The 19904-nt window shown below is 46.3% G+C and overlaps 1 protein-coding gene across 1 annotated transcript; it reads right to left on the reverse strand.

The window, feature by feature from the left end:
• Nucleotides 1-3954: 3954 nt before the first annotated feature.
• Nucleotides 3955-19898, reverse strand: TMED10 (transmembrane p24 trafficking protein 10). Its single transcript, XM_039704950.1, has 5 exons — nucleotides 19660-19898; nucleotides 15484-15604; nucleotides 10977-11050; nucleotides 6633-6759; nucleotides 3955-6200 (listed from the first exon to the last, which is right to left on the reverse strand). Exons 1-5 carry the CDS (start codon nucleotides 19885-19887, stop codon nucleotides 6079-6081), a joined length of 672 nt encoding a protein of 223 aa, XP_039560884.1. The 5' UTR covers nucleotides 19888-19898; the 3' UTR covers nucleotides 3955-6078.
• Nucleotides 19899-19904: the final 6 nt, after the last annotated feature.

The following is a 19904-nucleotide window of genomic DNA, read 5'->3' on the forward strand; positions in this document are numbered from 1 at the left end:
AGTAGTGAGAGCACCCGTAGTGGATACACATTTCACACTGTTAATAAAGCACAGCCATCTCCCTCTCTGCGCCACTCACAGTTCATGGATTCTCGCTCTGATGAAGAAATAAACTAAAAGCCTCATAAATCTTAGAGCTGAAGCTGCAATGACTTCTCTGTCATGAAGAAGTATTTGCAACCCTTATCTTAGCTTTGTGTTTCATTTTCTTCACAAATGATGCACACCATCATAGCTTCAATGTTTTATTTTCAAAGTTCTGCAGTCACAGCTACAGGTGAGAAAGTGGAGTTGAATGATGGAGAACGTTCACATCAAGACAGTTGATCCAATGCTTACAGGAGACCTCAGGAGCTGAAGCACAAAGCCCTAAACCCAAGCACAATGGAGCCCAGTCAGCTCTTATTTCACTACCTTGGGAAGATATTTGAAAGAATGAGCAATGCTCCTTGCAAGGTGCTGAAGTGTTCAAGAGCTGTTTGGCATTATATACACTTATTTGTAAGTTATACATCAACATCTATTTGTCATGCACTGAACCTATTTCCATACAAAGATGATGTCCCTAGGAGCAACAAAGATAGCATGTCAATTTTACAATAAAGAAGCTTGCAGTAATGGATGAAAAAGCTCAGATGTGTCTTGCTCCCTCCCTTGGAAGGAGAGTACTTGGGAAAATGTCACCTGGCAAACAGTAATAACTTTTTAAAAAATCTACATTAAAAAAAATCTCATGAAAATGGAATTAAGGAATTTGGAACTGTTGTAGAAAATCAGAAGATTAATTGAAAAAGTCAATCTTCATTTTTCCTATTTGAAAAGTAGAGCCATCTTGACCATTATTATCTACAGTATCTTACAAATTCTTCCACAAAACGCTTACAGTAGTAGCCACAATCAGGTTTAGCCACCCCACAGCACTGCCTTTACTGCCCTTTAAGAAGCAGGCAGTAGTTCTCACAGCAAGATGCCCCTAAGGTAGCAGTCACAGTGCACTTAGGTTTATTGGAATATGACTGAAGAATGCATACCTGACTTTACACTGTAGTTTTCACTCAAGCATTTAAAAAATCAGACCATCAAGCCCCGTCAAGGGGCAACGTGTAATTTTCTCTCTTGCAAAATAAGTATTGAAGGATGAATTTGGGTAAGGGTAGGAAAACTGTCATTTAAACCAAATCATAGCAAGCATCTGCCTTACTTCAAAGATCTCATTCATGGTTTTCAGAGTCAAGGCAGTACATTGGTTATATTACTAAGGAAATAACAGCCCATACTACAAGGAAAATCAGCCCATGCTGAGAAAGAAGTGACAAGGCATCTACATAGTTAATTACAGTTAAGAAGACAACACCATGAAAATCCTGTTGCATATGTATAGCAAATACTTTATGTGTGAGGGAAGATGGTCCAAACAAAGTGCAGTGGGGAAAATAAAAGCCCAAGCAGCTGGTATGGGTGAGAAAATGCTAGAGGGTAAAACTCTGCAGCAGGTCAGACCAGAGCTGCCATAGGACCTAGCAGGAAAACACAAGCACCTTGTCTCCCCTGCTTGCCTCATCTATTGGCAGCTGTAGGAACAGCATCCACCAAATATCCAAGGAAAAACAAGTTCTTACCATTACAGTTCCAACAGAACATCTTGGTGCAGTTTATGCAAAGATCATATAATGCAATCAATTTAAAAGCTCAGAAGAAAGCTAGCTCAGGAATATCAGTTGTGAAAGGAATTTAAGTGACAGGAAACCACAGAAGTGAGAGAAAGCAATGTGAGCATGGTCCTGTCATTACTTTTTTTGGGGTTATGTGCCCCCAAAGGAAGTTATTCAACATGTACATTTTATTGCAGAAACTGAAGTACTAGACAAGTTAGTCCTTTGGGAGATAGCAGCTTTCTCCAGCCATGAGCTAAACCAATGATCCTCACAGCAAAGATCACTGGGATGGAACCAAGAGATCACCTCTGGCAGGCTGTGTCAGCGAGCTGAAATGCAGATGCTAATGCATTGAGTTTGAGGTGATGGACCTCTGGCAATAGAAGAATAGAAGAGGAATCTGTTACAACAGTTTGGCACAAAGTTTGAGTCACTTCAGCTGCAGCTGAACAGAGAAATTTCTAGCTCCTGACAGTCCTTCTAGTGCAAAGCAAAATAGGATTCCTACAAACACTACTGAGCAAATACAGATGTTTTAGTGCAGTGGCAAAGGCTTGGGGTCACTTGTTTCAGGTTAACAGAAAGGTCCAAGAAATGCCAACTCACAGTTTTTCTAAACCCTCTGCTCTTTCCAGCCTCCTCAGAGAAAGGTTACCTGCCTCTGGTCTGCCAAGCTACCACACCATCACATCCAGTGACTTGGAGGAAGAAAAAACAAGCACAAGTCTGACAAATTTTCCAGGTGGATAAGGGGCAGCATAAAAAACCTGCCAACACTGAACTCCTGTACTCTTCACCAGACCAACTTTTTTTTTTCTTCTCTGAAAGATTTATCCATTTCAGGCTTGTGGTCTCTCTTTCCCAATGAGCCACCTTGAACTTAAGAATTCATTTCCCAAAGACTTTGTTCACTAAAATCATGGTCATCTCAGGCATCTGAAAGCCAAGTACAGCACATGGACACAACTAAAGATATAGGAGACAGAAATATACCATGTGAATTGACAAAGGTAAAGAGAGGCCATGCTACTTTCCCAAACCTCTGCCTCAGGACCCACCAAAATGTATGGGCAGGAATCCCCTCATGATCTTGACAACCAGTTGCCAAACTAGTTTGAGTCAAATGTCTCTCATCTGCCAGTCAGAAGATAACACAGATGTTGTACACTTGGGTTACTTCTCACATACCTGAGCAGCTTCTAAAAAATGAGCAAGTATGTAAAATGCTCATCCCCTCCCACATGTAGGCAAACAGCAGCTGCAGTGGGCACCCTGTACCGGGTGCAGCCCACGCTGCAGAATACACCAAGATAAACCTTACTTAGGAATGCTCACGTGCTGAGTTAAGTACTGCGATAATTAAATCGTTAGTCACATTGACAAGTGGGTGGAAGAGGCTGGAAACGTCTGATGCAGTTTGCTACAGGCAATCTTAGATCTACCAGTGATGCATCTGTCACAAAGATGGGCTCAGACCCAAGCATCTGCAACAGCTCAACTTTAGGCTATTTCCCAGAAGTGAAATGGAAGGAAGACACCAGCCCTGCATCCCCGGTGCTGTAACACAAGCAGGACCCATTACCAACCTACCGCATGCAAGCAGCTGTATGATTTCACACACTCAAAATATTCATCTGGGGAAAGAACTTGCAGAGGCTAATCCTTATCTAGGGATCTGGGAATTTCTCTTCCTGAAATTCTCCCTGATAGTACTAACTAGTTATCTAGTATTTATACGTCCCCAGTCTTGTTATGTGGCATATTTCACTTGGCTGCTGTGTAACAAAAGGCTTGCAGGGTCAGCAGAGATCTGAAGCATTTCAGTAAATACTTAACCACTCTCTTCATTATCTGCCACTCATAGTACATAGTACCAACTCATCTTTGCAACAGTTTTCAATCTCCTCTAAAGTACAAAACTGGAGGTACTTCTGTTTGTCTTAATGAACAAAATTTTACATGAGAACTGGTGATGAAAAATTGGATCTTGTACCCAGAGCACGAGCCCTTGTTTCACTACCAGCCTCAAAATTCCTCCCCAGAGAGCAATGTAATTAGGAAGGGGGGAGGGAGAAAGGCAAAAAATGGTAACATGTATTGGGACACCTCGCCTGCTGTGCTGGTCCCACTCTACAGAGAAGCCTGTGCACCCTTCCCAAGGCTAAAATGAATTGTTACTAGAAAAGCCTAAGGTTTGTGGGGACTCTGTTTACTTGCTACTTCCTGAGACAGGTCAACTTTCAGGGAACAGCAGCCTGTAGGAACATGCACAAAGAGGACAAGACTCACAGCAACAAGGTGAGGTGGGTTGTTTTTCCCCAAAAAAATTTTATTTGAGAAAGCTGACAAAAGTCTCCCAACCAGTCATTACAGGTACATCCACACCAGTCCCCCGCCCCTGCTCCCCAGTAACTACTGCAGTACAGTGAAGACCAAAACATAACACCAGAACAATGAGAGTGTAACAGTCACCTGGGGAACTTAAGGCCTCACCATCATTTTTAAGATAACTTTGTACTCAGATAAGGATGGGGAGAGGATATCAAAACAGATAAGACCAGTAAAGACCCTTTCTTGTACTGTCTTTTCAAGTTATATAAAAACAAAAGCAAAACCTTTAACAGATCTACAGGCTTCAAACTGTAGGAGCTAAAACTATCTTCAAATGACTTCTGTAATTCAGTCCTGTGGTGCTGCTGCTGTTCTGCACTGCAACAGCTTTCAAAAACATACAAGGATAAAATGGATGCAAGGGCAGAGGAGTGGACTTAGGAACCTAATATGGCCTTATCAAAAAAAACCAAACAAATTAAAAGCAATCAAAGTACTTGCAGTGGAACTAACAACTCCAGGAACTGGGGAATGGCAAAGGACTAATGTATTTAGAGGACAGGAGATCATCTTCACATGCTCTTTTCCACTGCCTCACCCTGGACAACAGTTTCCTTCCCAGTAATAGATCAGACTCAGGTCAGAAATTATAAAACTATGCTTTCTTGAAACTGCTAGGCTGGGCCCAGGGCCATGACAATCCCATCCATACCCAGAAGTATCCAAACACAGGACACCAGAATGCTGTGCTGCTGAACCACTTGCTCTGAAGGATTGCAGACACGATGACAGAACTGTAATCACTGCCTAAAAACTGCAACAAGTCCAGGAAGTTAACCTGGTTTTTCCCAGCCTGGCTTTTTTAACATAGTGCCATCTGGACAGCTGAGAAATGGTGAGAAGCTGCTGGCTCTTACTGTCTAGTACTGCACAGGAAAATAACAGGTCTGTTGGGGGCACAGCACAGACTGCCCCCTTAGATATAGAATAAGCCTATTCCCACCTTGTACTTTTTTCAGTTCATCCACATTCTTCCAACTCCTCTACTACCCTGCACAGAACTATTGTACCCTCAGACCCCAATGCAGGGCACAGGTCCTCATGCCTCATGTGAGCATCAGCTCACCCTGCTTTGAGGTCTCATAAAATGACATTCAGCCAGCTGCCTGGATAGATGAGAAGTCTCCTGCTCAATGGAAGAGCAAGTTTCCTAGCATGACCTGCTCCCATCTGCTCTGTGACTGTGTCTGACCGAGGCCTCCTGCACAAAAGGCTGTTCCTGACCAAGGTTTTCAGGAAAGCTGCTGCACAATTTCAAAACAAGAGAGGCAAATCCAAGACAAACATGTGGGGGAAGGGTAGGACCAAGGCTGGAGAGCTTATTTGAGCAAAGCAGCCTTCTTTCCATGCTCAAACACACTTCCAAGCCTGCCTTAGAAGGCTCCCCTTCCTACAGGCTCCCCTTCCTACAGGCTGAATGAATATGCTCAGTGCTCTGACCTGTCAGCACAAAGACACCAGCTCCCACAGGGAGAAACACAGAGGTCCACGACAGGGACCAAACCTTGGAAGACCCTCTATTCTCAGGCCCTGCTGGAATGATGAATCCTATTGCTTTGCACTCATCTCCATTTGCTTGAGGCTTAGATCCCAGCTGGTGAGGACAGGGAATCCCCCTGCTCTGCCCCAGTGTGACCTGCATGCCACCTAAAGAGCGCAGCAGGGTCAGGTGGTTCTGAGTAACACTGCAGTCACAGACAGATGGGAGACATCATCAAGCCATGATTATAGAAGGAGAATAGACAGCGCAAAAAAACTTGTTGCAGCTGTCATGGAAACATCTTTTTTATTTAATCGCTGCCCCAGGAATACCCAAACCCATCATGACCTCCCCCACCCTCAACATCCAACAGGATTTCACAAGTCCCCCATTGCCTCCGATGTTCAGGCTCCCCTCCCCCTTCAGGGTCCAAGTTCCTCCAGAAAAGCTCCAGTCAGTGGGTATCATCTGTGAGATGGCTCCAGGAGGCCATGGCTAGGTCCCAGCGGTGTCCAGCTGGCTCTGAGAGGAGGGGGAAGAAGATTTGCTCCTTTACTCAATCAGCTTCTTGGCCTTGAAGAAGCGACGCAGGTAGAAAACCTGCCAGGTGGCCAGTCCGATGAGACAGCACATGGAGAAGATGCTGAAGTACAGAACCCGTGTGTTTGTCGACTCTGAAACAGACAACAAACCATTGCACCTGAGACTGGCATCACAGGACGCACCCCCAGACGGCAAAATTCCCAGGACTTCTCCTCCTCCCCCATGCAAGAGCAACATAGCGTGAAGAACACCTGAGAACCAGCAGCACTTGAGAATAAAAGCAGAGGGAACAACAAGAAGGATAACAAGAGGGAACAAGGTGAAGCTGTGGTTAATGGGCAACACTGAGAACAGAGTAATTCCCACTAGGAATGGAGACAGAAAGAAATTATTTCTAGAGACAGAACAAGACTCAGTGACTGCTTCCATTTTCCCTTACTAGGAACAGAACAAGAAGAGACCACTATAATTGCTTGATCTCCAAATGCTGCCCTAATAACACATTTAACAGAAATGAGAGGTTTTAGAGTTCCATCCCTCTGAAGGGACACACAGACTCTCACCATTTGTGTCCCTCATCTCCTCTTCTCGTTTCTTCATATAGGCAAAGTCGTTAACGATGGACTCTGAAAGATCTTCCAACCGCCTCAATTCTACTTCCAGGGGTTTCAACTTCTCCACTTTAGCAATCTAGAAAACAGGAGAGTCAAATCACTGAACCAAAACCAAAAGCTCCCACATGCGTTTTCACTGCCAGTTTGAACCACTCCTCCCCACGCGCTACAGATCTGGGGCATCCTTCCCCTCGGGAAATACCTCTACAAGCCAGAAACTACCATTGCATAAAGCACTATCACTTCTCCCACCTGTTTTCTGAAACACACTTTCCTACTACTCCACCTACACAATGGAGGAGCACAGCATGCATGCAAGCACACTTCTTCCTTATTCGGCTTAATGTTAGCTAATTCACAGTTGGCTTCTGAGGAGTGGGTAGAAGCTCTTGCCACATGACTAAACCTCCAGTGAGTGTAAGTCACAGATTGAGATACAGGTGACTAACTCACATACGTATACGATACAGTTCCATAGGCACACAGGCTATTAGCACCGAGACTCCCCTCACTAACGCCCCAGAGGGCCCAGGCAGCCCGGCTCCCAGCAGCAGGGGTTTTATTACCGCACAAGAGCTCGGGGATTTTACCCCCAGACAGAAGCTGCAGGGCAGCACAGGCTCCCGGCAGGGACCCCGGAGCCAGCGGGTGGCGCTGCAGGGCCGCTCCCGTCGGGAACAAGCGGCTGCCTCAGGAGCGCTGGGCCAGGCCGGACACCGCTTCTGTGCACAACGCCCAGCCCGCGTCTGGATCCAAACCCAAAAATCCGCTGCAAAATTCAATTAAAGCACAGCACACAACAGCAACTGTTTAAGCTGAATGTGCAGACGTGTGTGTCTGCCCCAGCTGTGGCTATAACCTGACACTCGTGTTACATAAAACCTGTGACACAAGGGCACTCAAAGGAAGCTACCTGCAGTTCCTGACACTTCTCCAGGGTGCGGGTAACTGCGGTTCTTGAATAGAATTTGTCACTGTTATCAAGAAGTGACAGGGCCCTGCCATGAGGCCAGATGCTGTGTCCCCGAGTAATGCAGCAGAGGAAAAATGAGTTAGAGAAATCACACAAAGCACCTGCAGTTCACCACCAGTCTGAGCCTCACAGGATTATTCAGATAAAAGCTGCATGATGGCCATCTCTCAGTGATCCATGCTGACAGGCAGGCACGAGGGCACCCAGCACGAAGGTATCCCCAAACTGCCACTTCCAGATGCAGCTGCCTGGGCATCAGAGCCAGAGCTGAAGAGATGCTCGTGACCAAGCCAGTGCTAGCTAATCAGCCCTTCACTGAAGGGTCTCCACATGACACACATATCCTGGCAAGCAGCAAGCCATCAACAATCATCTGAGGGTTTTTATGCTGAGGCAAGCTGTATATTATAGCTCTGCCAGCACAGCAGTGTCAATTTGGAGTGTGTTTGAGAGGAGGGGTAGGAAGAAGTAGTTTAACCCCCTCCTGCTTTCTAGCCAGTAGGTTGTAATGACAAAACCCTGTGGCCTGGCCACATATCTGCCAGCAGAGACCTTTGCTGAAAAACTGGCACCGGAGTCTGCATATCTACAGCCCAGACTCTGCTGACACTGCTAGAACAGCAGGTCTGTAACACACACAAGGTCTTGGGCAGCTGTACTGACATGCTAGCCTTGCACTGACCAGCTCCATTATCTTCCTTGAGGGCTCATTTCCTCATTCACGTAAGGCTAGAAGGGTTCCATTGGGAAAAACCAAGGTTTATCTGCTCCATCTGCATCCCTTCAGCTGCTCTTAACAGGTGTAGCTACAATCTAATAGCTACTTTTAGCCCTGCATGTATTCCGAGATGTGTATCCTGAATCACAGAATCAATTAGAGTGGAAAGATGTCTTAGATCAAGTCCAACCTAAGACCTAACACCACCATGACAACTAGGCCATGGCACTAAGTACCATGTCCAGTCTTTCCTTGAACATCACAACCTCCCTGGGCAGTCCTGGAACCTTTTACCCCTAATGAACCCAATATGCACAGCTGCTCCAAGAGGTTTTGTAAAAAAGCCCACCAAGCATCTGTGATGGTGGAACATCATCATCCTAGAAAGAGCAACTGGAGTACCAGCACCAGGATAACAACTCCAATGAGCTTCCCAGGGGTCACTTAAAGATTTGTCAAAGCCTAACTCTCTTCTAGCATAGAAAGAGATACACTGTAGCCAAAAATTGACAAGGAGTAGTCAATTTGGAAAAAACCTATATCATCAAGCATTCTTAGTGCCATCAGAAATCTTTTCACTTTTATAAATCTTCACTTCTACTTCTTGAATGGAGAAAGTTATTCCTCCCAAACCCAGATAATTAAGATAAGACATTGCAGTTAGATTTTCTAATCTGGCTCACTATTCCAGCTGCTTTGCTCTAAGAATGTCTGGATCTATGAAATCTTATAAAGCCAGACTGAGGCAGTATCAGTGACCCTCATTAAACTCCCTGAATCAAATCTCCTTGCAGCCATTCAACAAGAAGGACTAGGGCTGTACAACAGGTCACTGGAACCCAACAACACATGAACATCACAAGCAAAAGGCTCAAAAAGGCTGCAATTCCACAAGAGAAACCTGAGCAACACTCCTGCCCTCTGAGACCTTACAGCAACATGTCAAGTCAAAACTCACAACTACTGCAGCCAAGTGAGAAGAGAGATGGTGAAAAAAACCCCATACTGCTTTGCAGTGTGGTTAAACATCTATAGCAGCTGTACAAATAAGAAGTCAGTTTGAGTCCTTTGTAGGCATCTGTTCAACAAGGCTCAATACAGCCTACAACTTTGAGAGGTCTTCACAAGTCAAGGATGCAGGGCTGCCAAGATCTGCATTTGGTATCAAATGGGACTGCAAGTCTAAATTCTTCTTTTCTTGTATTTGTCCACGGACCTTTTCCCTCAATGAGCGTAAGAGATATGCTCCAAGAGATTTATTCCAAGACAGTTTCATCAGTCCAACCAGTGAGTATGCAGATACACAGGCATAAGAGAACCTTTCTGCACAGCAGTGGTGCTTCTAGGTAGCACTACAGTAAAGTAACTCTAGAGTATGCTGTGGCTGCTATTTAAAGGGATTTTGTAAATATAGCAAACATAATCCTCCCAGTTACACTCTCAGGGATTCACCCCACAAAATTTCAACATCTTGCAATCCCTCAGTCACAGGTTGACAAACAGCTGGCCTTATGAGTTCTCCACTGTTCCCTGACCCCAAGCACATTTTTACTCTCCATGTAGGATGCGCTCCAGACTGACTTAAGCAATGATTGCTCTGCTTTCCCCTGACCCCAAGCACCTCCTTACAGTCCACACAGGAAGTGCTCCCAGCCAACTTAAACCACGCAAGACCAGACAGCCCAAAGCCTGAAAGGGTATAAAAACAGCAGCATTACCATCTCAGATTTTTGTTAATTTTCTATCTGGAACCATGCACAGCCTCCTGTGCTACCCACTCTCCTCTCTATGGCATGTCTCTTATGCACTGTGGACACAACAATCACTTGCAGGACTCCTTCTCCAACAATAATTCTCATTTCCTCCGACACAGGCTCTGTACTGGGAAATGACTGATCCCAAATTCTAGTGAGACAATTCTATCATGCCAAAAGCATGATATCTGCCATAAAAATCTGGCATCCAAACTAGTCAGGGCTGTCTCAGCCACCAAGCAACTGCTACTCTACACAGCTGGCTCTTGGGCCTAAGCAAGCTAAGATGGAAATGTTTAGGTTTTTATGCCTATTTCCAATGTCACGCCTTCAAACCAAATACCCATTCCACAGCAGGCACTACTCTGCCAAACACCTTTGCACTGATACACTGCCACTTCTTAGAAACACACAAGCATCATTTCAGGCTGGCTGAGCCAGTACATCTTACAGGCAGGAAGGTAAGAACAGTAACATTGAAACTTGACCTTTAAGAGAGGGTCTGATATTAACTTAAGATGACCTCTGCTGCAGGAGCTGGGGAAATGTCACCTCTCAGTTGTCTTGTTGCCTCTTAATGCCTATGCCCAGAAGCTGGGTCATGCTGACCTAGCGAAGAAATTCACACATCAGGCTCCAACTCTCAGAGTACAGAATCAATGCTAGTTGATGTTTGTCTTTTTTTTTTTTCCTCCCAGAACACACAAAGCTTCACTGCAATTGTAGTTTGCAGACAGGCTTTCATCACCACTGGGAAAACAGCTTCCCATCACGAGCCCAGATCTACAAAAGCATCACGTGAGTGCTGGGAAAGGGAAGCCTGCAGTGCAGGCAGCCAGGGGACATACCTCCTCGTAGTTCTTTGCTTCAACGCCATGCTTCATATCCAGAGTCACGAGCTGGTCCGGCATCCTCCCTGTTCCTGGAAGCATAATGAAAGGATTCCTTGTGTGAAACATTCAGCCTGCCAGGAAATCACCAGCTCTTCCCACCAGTGAGGAAGAACTCAAATCCCTCCCCTCCCTCCACGTCTGCAGCTAACTGCGGAGGCAGCACAGTCCAGCCTAAAAATACAGAGACTTCACAATAAATCCTGGCTGAAGGAGAGCCTCCCAAATATAATGAGAACAAGCTGTAACTAAAAGCACTGAGTGTCTACAAGATGCAAATCACTGTAAAAACTGCAGAGGATTAGAACACGAACACCAGCTGCTATGAGACAGCCTAGTGAAAGACAAGTCACCGGAGGGACAAATATTCAGCTGGGAGGCCCATGTTCACAGGAAGTGAACAAGGAACTTGTCAAGGTTACTGGGGCTCTAAATGGCTTTACATTCAAAGGAGCAACTGATAAACTGCTCCAACTGAGGAACGTGGCATATGAGGACTACTGACCCTCCTTACATGCTGGAATATCTGCAGAAGCCAAGGCAATCCTTTTACTAACCATCTCAGATGCCCAAGAACCACACTGCTAATGCAAACCCCAAGAGAGCAAGAGGCTTCTGAAGCTGGGAAAAAACTGCCTCAGAGAGCTGCCAGCTGGAGCCACACAAACAGCACATAAGGCTGCAGTCACCACTAGAGTAGTTATCTTTCAAGGCTGATACTCCAGGCTAGGGAAACCTGTGGCTTACAGCTTCTTTCAACTGCTACAAACTGTCACATCTGAGAACATTCACAAGAGGAAAAAAAAATAAGATAGTCATATCAGATACTCTCAAAAATGCTGCACATCAGCTTATCTGAGTATCATTCTCTACCACCCACCAAGAAAATGTCTGTATGTAACACATTTCCAAATCCCAGCATGTTGGGACATACAGCTGTGCTCAGCTGGTTGCCAGCAAAACACAAGGTCTGGATCTACTTAAACTATGAATTTCAGAGTCTCTATCCAGGAGCATGTCTAATACTCACATTTTGTCTCAGAAGGCTGCCAGGCGGGCATTCCCTCAGTCCATAAACAAATTCAATATACAGGTTATGCTGGGTCACTGCAGATGGGGCTAGGAAGATATTCCAGATCTTTGATACAACATCCCCAAATTTTTCTTCTACCCACTCCCTGAACAGCTCTTCAACACCGGAGCAGAATCACCTTCTACTGCTAGCAGGACAATGAATAATCCACTGATAAGATGGTGCACATCAGCTACAAACTGCTTCCTACATTTCTTTATAGGAATGCACTATATAAGAGCCCAACAGATAAATTATGATTAGGATGGAATTTTGTTCTTTTCCTATAAAGGACTGGCTACTGTAAGAAACCCCTGAAGTCCCAGCACTGTTCTTTAACAGACAGGCTGTATACAACCCCCAGTACTCCCTTCCCCAGTCACAAGTTTTGACTGCATATGCCACACTTCTACTGGCATGCAAGGAGACAGGCAGGTAGGACAGACAACAGTGGCTGTAGAAAAAAATTCACAGCACACAGATCAGTGAAAGGGGTTTTTTTAGTGGTGCTCAAATTAAGCAACTTGAGTTGAGAGCTGAAGTTTGCAGGAAGAGATGAGAAAGATGAAAAGACCAGTGAACATTTTTTTTAGTGGTGCTCAAATTACAGCAACTTGAGAGCTGAAGTTTGCAGGAAGAGATGAGAAAGATGAAAAGACCAGTGAACAGAAGAACAGTGCTAGAAGAATTAATTTGCTAGACTGGAAGGGAGAGCTGCCAAGAGGCAGTAAGAAATCAGAAACCTTAAAGCTGCCAGGGGCAAAGGGATGGAGAGCAGACATTTTGCAAGAGGTTAACATTGTCAGGAACTGGCAGGAACTCAAGCTGCTCTCCTATAAGTTTACTAAGCCCAAGGCAGCTCCCTTCACAGTCACCAAATCCCCAGAAATTCCTTGCTTCTCTGGCAGCTAAGGCTCACCAGAGCAAGCTGGATCAGCAGCAAAGAGAAAAACAGCCGAAATTCAGAGATCATGGACTAAACTGATAGCTACATTCCTGATACCTACATTCCTCAGGTCTTCAAGAGGTCATCTCACATGAGCACTGAACTGTTTCCTGGGAAATTAGGGGACCTCTTAATTTGCAAAGTCACTGGAAAACCAGTATGGTTGAACTAAACATCAAAAAGTGTTTCCACAGGAATTCCAGAAAAAATTAGTTCTAACACTCTTAAGAAAGTTTGGGATGAGAAGGATTACAGAAGGAGCCTACAGTTAAAGATTAGCACACAGAAGAGCCCTAAAGGGAGAAGGCAGTGAAGCCAGGCTGTTCACCTGAGATCAGCATATTGTGGGAGATTAAATGTGCCTGGGAGCAGAGCACTGCTCAGGAAGACAGGACCATACTGCCTAGAAGATGGTAAAAAGCCCATCATGCAACAGCTTCAAGAAACACCCTAAGAACTCATCCACTCTGATAAGGTGAACCTTCACTATAGGATCTCTTTTTCACTTCCTCTTCCTCATTTCTGTGGTTAGGGATTGAGAAATCCCAGTTGCTTGGACCCCTCAGATCCAACTGCTCTAGGTTTCCTCTACCAACAGTTTGCCTCTTTCAATACTCCACAAACATCCTCCTTGGCTGCTGCCCTAAGTCCTGATTACTTACTTGATGAGACTGGGAAAAAGACCCTAATCTTTAAAGAGAAACATGGGACTTAAACAGACTTCCTAAGTTCCTCCACTCCCATGCTGACCTTACAGGGGAAACAAGGTACTTCCTTGTGACATGGTTACTTCTTGCCAAGTACCTTAATCCAAGTCCTGCAGATGATCAAGCCTCACTCACAGTGTCATGTCCTTTACTTTAATACTTCCTTGACTTCCAGCACAGACATGGGATGTCTGGAGATATTCCAGGCGGAATTTGGGGCACCTGGGTCCAGAAAGAAAGCCTCCAGAAGAGGATCCAGTTGCTCAGTTGATGAGGTCTACATTTTGGCAACTCAGCGCCCCACACGTCATCAAGGTAGAAACTGCATTTAGAAATACTTACTCCTCAACCACACTGAAAACTTTAAAACAAACCTGCAACAAGGGAGTCAGGGAACAAACATTTGGTACAATCAAAACAGCTGTAAGGGACTCAGTCTAGGCAAGAAACCTCTGCTCAAAAGCACCGAACTAAGAGTCTAGACAAAACTAAAGAAAGAAACCTCTCCCACTTCAGTGTGTGATCACATGGAAGCTATGAAAAGGTCTGCAGGACTGTCTGGAGACTTCTCAAATACCCAGGTGGAAAGTAAATAGCATGAGTGACTCCCAGATGAGTCACTACTGCCTGCATGTCTCAATGTGTTAGGGAACATTTGGAAGTCCTACCTTTGGAGTAAAATAAAAACATAATCCTGAGCATTTGGGGTCACTATTTCTTCTGTAAAATACCATAGAAGAGGTGTTACAAGCCAAATCCCTCCCAATCCCAGCAAAGAATATAGCCCTCTTAAAGTTCTCTTCAACTTGCAAACTATCTACATCTTATATATGGAGCAGAAATAACAAAACAGCAGCTGCCTTTCAACTGATTTGAGGAATGCTGCTAGTGAAAGCTCTGTGAAACACTCTGAGATCTTTTAGGATAAGACCTAAGAAAAATCAGGCCCAAGGAGCAGAACTCTGACAGTACCCATGAAAAGATGGAGCACCTACAAACTTGCATGCACTCACACCACCAGTGATGAGACTAGAGCCCACACAGTGGCCACTTCCAGCACGTTTGTCCTGAAGCTGAGCTCGGGCAATACAGCGTCACACTCACAGGAAACAAGCCCCAGCACTCGTTAGGCAACCATCCTTGCAGCACAAATGCAAAGCTGACGTCCCTGCTCATTTCCCCTTCCCTTTATTGACCACTTCAAGAGCAGTTGTGGGTGCAAATCAAGGACACATTCCCTATACACACACAATCCAACCTCATTAAACACTTGTCAGCCTATCAAAGGATAGCTACCAAGAACACATTGTGCATAGATCACACTCTAACAAATGAGGAAGAAATGGCCTGCTGGGGTGAAAGAGAGGTCCTGGAGATGATGGCACCCGGCTCTGCCCTGACTCAACTGCAAGATGGGGAGAAGCATGAAACTGGCAAAAGAAGTGTGGTTTGCTCACTGGTACTGCCACTCATTGCAACTGTGGTGAGCTCTGCAGAAGAAATGCCCAATTTCCCTTTCAGAGGAAACCCAAGCACTCTACACAACAACCACAGAGGATTACTTCAAATGCAACACACAGAGCAGATGTTCTGCAGTGAGACTGGCCACAACCTCCTGAAGATCAGCTTTAAAAGTCAAAAAGTGTTCTGTGGACCACTTTACTCATATTCCTAATCCACACAGCTACACAAACTTGATCAGAAGCTAGAAACAGCCAGCACACCTTTCATTTCACTTACCCACAGGAAGTTTGCTCTCAAAGCAGGCCTCAAACATATCATAGTCTTCAGTGGTGAAGGCAAACTTGCCCTTGGCGGCATCCTCCTTGGCATACAGGATGTGCCCAGCTGAGTCAGTTATCTGTAAGAGGAACAATGAAGGTAAGAAACACTACTTTGCTGCCGTGAGCTCATGCTGCCTGTGCAGCAAGAGTAATCCTAGCCTCTCCTTTGGATCTGCTGCTTTCTCCTTTCAACAGTTTCTTTCCTTCTTTGTGACTACATCAATTCTTCCCCTCCTCATCCGCACATCAGGACCTGACAACGTCAGAGTGACTAAGAAATAATTATTGACTCTTAGATCCAAAAAACCACCAATCAACCAAAAAACAACACCCCCCACAAAAAATCTATTGACCAAAGAATCAAAAAAAATCCCAAACTGAAACCCACTAATTTCTCTTCCTCCTATGAATCCCAAACACAGACTACATGTAAGAACTATAGCTGAACCACACTGTCATTCATTGCCTTTATTTTGCAAGCAAAATTCATGAATTCCCATGGCAACAGAGACAGGGAGAAGGCTTATGGGACAAGAGTCACATTCCCCAGAAGATGAAATGGAGAAGGGTACATCTGTTCCTCTAGAAATGTACCATGAGTGTGGCCCTGAGTTACACAAGGTTTGGGTGCCAAGATCCATAAAAGTGGCCACTTCAGAGGACGATTCAGACTACACAGACAGAATAATGAGTGCTTTGCACTAAGTCTATAAAACTACTAAGAATAGGCAAAAACTGTGGAAGGTCTACAAAAATGCTTCAACAAAGAGTATAAAAAGAAAGGACACGCATTTCATGACGCAAACTTGAGAATAATTGTGCTCAATTAAAGGCTGTATCCAGCTGAAACACCGACCGGGGAGAGGGGTGAAAAAAATGGAAGGTGTTACAACACTGCATGAAAACGAACAGTGTGTATTCCACTGGAGTGCTTCCCATTTTCCCTCAACATTAATTTTTAACAGGTGTGTCTGAAACAGCATGGACACTGAAGTTACTAGGGGTCTTGGAAAGTCTTAAGAGCTGAAGAAAATAAACTTGGGAATAATTTTAACAATAAGACCAAAGTACACAAAATAAGCTGTGGCATGGAAAAGGTAAGTCAGACATTCCAGCCTTTTTCCATGTACAAAGGCCATGCAAAAGGGTTATGTACCCAGAACTATTCTACAGAAACACTCTTTATTCTTATTAGAGCACCTAATTAACTCTCTGGCACTGGATTTGAAACAAGTGTGGACTTACTCATGGACAAGAGTTGCTGCATTAGGTAGGAAAAACAATCAAGTATTAAAACTCACACTTTATGGTATAAACCATAGCAGGCAAGACTTCAGGAACAAGCTTCCTCTATATACAGATTATCCCACAATGGCCTGTTAAGGGATTTGTTGTAGCTGCCCCTGCACCATATGCTGTCCAGTGTCTGAGAACAATGAAGAGCATTGTGCTCCATGCAGTAACTCAGCTGTACCTGTTTTCCAGTGGCAAGCAGATGAAAGCATGCCTGCACAGCCAGGTGCAGGCAGCCGTGCTGCCATCCCCTTGCCACAAGCCACCAGCTACCTCCTTTCTGGAAGCCAGAACTGGGAAGCACCAGGGCCCAAGCGAGCAGGCCCCTCTGCAGTGGAGGACTGTGTACGTTTGGCCATGCCAACACAATGTCAAAGCCTGTGATCTGGCCACGACGTGGCATGTGCTGTTCTAGTGGAGTGGTCACGATTAACCAAGATGCCTCATCAGCATGACACCGTACATTCTGCACATCAGGTTCTCCATCACAAAAGTAGCTCTCAGATGCCCCTATTATTTTGAGCACTATTTTCCTATGCCTTTGTAGGCAGCAGAGCTAATCTTTATGCAGCTTGATCCACTTTTGCCCTTTGCAGCTCATGAACAGCATTCTGGACAGTAAAAGCTCTGCTATCCGCTTTCATCAAAACTGAATAGCATTACCCAAATCAGCCAAATACACAGCCCATTCAGCCGGTGTGCGAGGGCGGAGACGCTGCTAATAGCCCAGCCAGAACGCTTGTGGGGGAGTCGACCTGAAAGGAATTTTTCATGCTATTCCAGCGTTATTTACGGTAAGGCAGTCCCCCACAGACAGGCCATTGTTCGCCCTTGACAAACAGCCCGATAGGGTCGGGCTGCACAATGGGGCAGAGGCACGTGGCTGCCAAAGAGAGCCCGGGCGCCCCACGCCCCCCAGCAGGCAGCTGGCAGAGCCCGCGGATTCCTGCAGCACACAGGGTGCCACTGTCAGCGCTGGGCACCGCACGCACAAACCCCAGCTCACGGCAGGAACCCAGCCGGGCCCGGCCACAATTCACTACCAGCCTCCTGCCGCCTCTGTTCGGCGGCACAGTGCGGGGCCAGAGCAGACCGCCAGTGCAGAACAGAGAGTAGCTGCAGACATCATGCCCGAACTGACCCTTCCCACACAGAACACAGAAAGCAGGCAGCTCTCAGAGGGGCTGCAGCACTGATAACAAGCCCAGCATATTGGGAGGACGCAGCGTACCTGAGCAATAAGAAGGAAAGCAGGAATTGCATACATTATTTTTTCTCCTCTGTAGCTTTTCAAACTATACATGACTTTTAAAAATTATTTCATTTTATGGTTTGAACAAAAAAGAACTTCTATAAGCAGCACCACCCAGATACCAGCTTCATCAGCAAAGCCAAGCAAGACTCAAACATGGGATTCACTGGTTCACCATCACCTCCCTAGATAAGTCCTGTGTCATAAAAGTGAGTTTTGGAAGAGACCCTGGGGTCCACTGGCCTAAGAGTGGGCAACTTCTGAGAACCAGAAGGCTTGGTTGCCAAGCAGTAAGAGACAGATGGGAACATGGCACTCCATCTGAAATACATGTGCCTTACTAGGTAAATACTACACCCATATTTTAAAGCCTTAATGCTGCTTGGCTCTGCCTATACACAGACGAGTTTCCTCTAACAAATGAAGCAAGAACAGAACATAGTTTAAAAAAAATTAAGACTCCAGAAGAAGCCTTCCCTAGCCGTAACCAAGTACAACTGTCAATAATGCCAGGGCCTTCAGGCACTGGCAGGCAGATGCTGAAAAGGCAACCTGATTTCAGGAGGTCTAAAATACTCAAGAACACCAAGTTCAGAGACTCCTGAGCAGAACATCTGTCTCTGTGTGCTTACTACTGAAACCTTCGGGAATGTAGACAGAAATAAAAAAGGGGGCAGAAGGCTTGCTATGAACTAAGTGGCAACAGACCTTATTCAGCTAAGCTGGAATTTTGAAGAAAGCCTAGGAAAGGCAGATTGTGGGCAGAATTTAAGCGTAGTTGTTGAATTAAAGTGAAGCTGTTGAAGTTTTATGGCTGTGTGTCACACAGGTGTATTTTGGAATTTTGAAGAAGGCCTAGGAAAGGCTGTGTTAAGTGAAGCTGTTGAAGTTTTATGGCTGTGTGTCACACAGGTGTATTAGTCACGAATATTCTGCCAATCCTGCACTTCCTGAACATCCTTCAGGATAATTTTCTTCCCTGCAGCAAATATCTGCCTACCTAAAATCCATGCAAGCCACGACACAGCAAGATGAGAACAGCCATTTTGGGTACCAGAATCTGGTACAGCAAAGTCTCCTCAGCCCCCATTCCACTGTGCCAGGATCCCGTTGTGCCAGGCCCTAGGCATGGAGGGAGCCCTGGGAAAGCCACGTCACCACAGCGCTTTCCTGCTCACACGGTGTCAGCAGCCTCGGTACAGCTTTATCCCAGCGGCCCATCTCGCCAGGATAACCTGCATCGTGCGCGGATTAAATGGCAGACTGCGGGACGGGCCGCTGCAGCCCGATCTTTGGGCAGAAAAAGCTCCGATTTGGCTCAAGCTAAAGCGCTGCCCAGGCCGCTCGCTGCCCAGCCCCCGGAGCTCCTGGGCGGGCTGCGGCCCCTCGCACAGGGCGAGTCCCGCGGCGCAGGCCGGGGCCGGGCGGCTGTGGGCTCACGCGTGGGCCGGTGTCACGCGTGGAACACGTCACCCCTTCCTTCCTTCCGTCCGTCCTTCCTTCCCCGCCCCGCACGGCCGGCGAGGGGAGGCGGGGCCGCGCCGCCCGCCCCGGCCACCCCCGCCCCCCGGCCGGCCGGGGCCGCACCTTGAGGTTGGCGGAGGGTCCGGTGGAGGAGCCCGGCGGGGCGCTGATCTCGTACTCGCCCGTGACCAGCGTGTCGCGGTGGATCTCCTCCCGCAGGCACTTCCGCGCCTTGCCCGGCAGCTGGAAGGAGATGGGCCGCGCCGGGCCCACCAGCAGGAGCAGCAGCAGCAGCGGCAGGAGCGGGGCCCGCCCGAGGCGGGGGCGGCCGGGCAGCGGCGGCAGCGGCATGGCGGCAGCTCCGAGTG

This window comes from Passer montanus, unplaced genomic scaffold (assembly GCF_014805655.1).
Source record: "Passer montanus isolate IOZ18808 unplaced genomic scaffold, ASM1480565v1 scaffold18, whole genome shotgun sequence".
In the NCBI taxonomy this organism is placed as follows: Eukaryota; Metazoa; Chordata; class Aves; order Passeriformes; family Passeridae; genus Passer; species Passer montanus.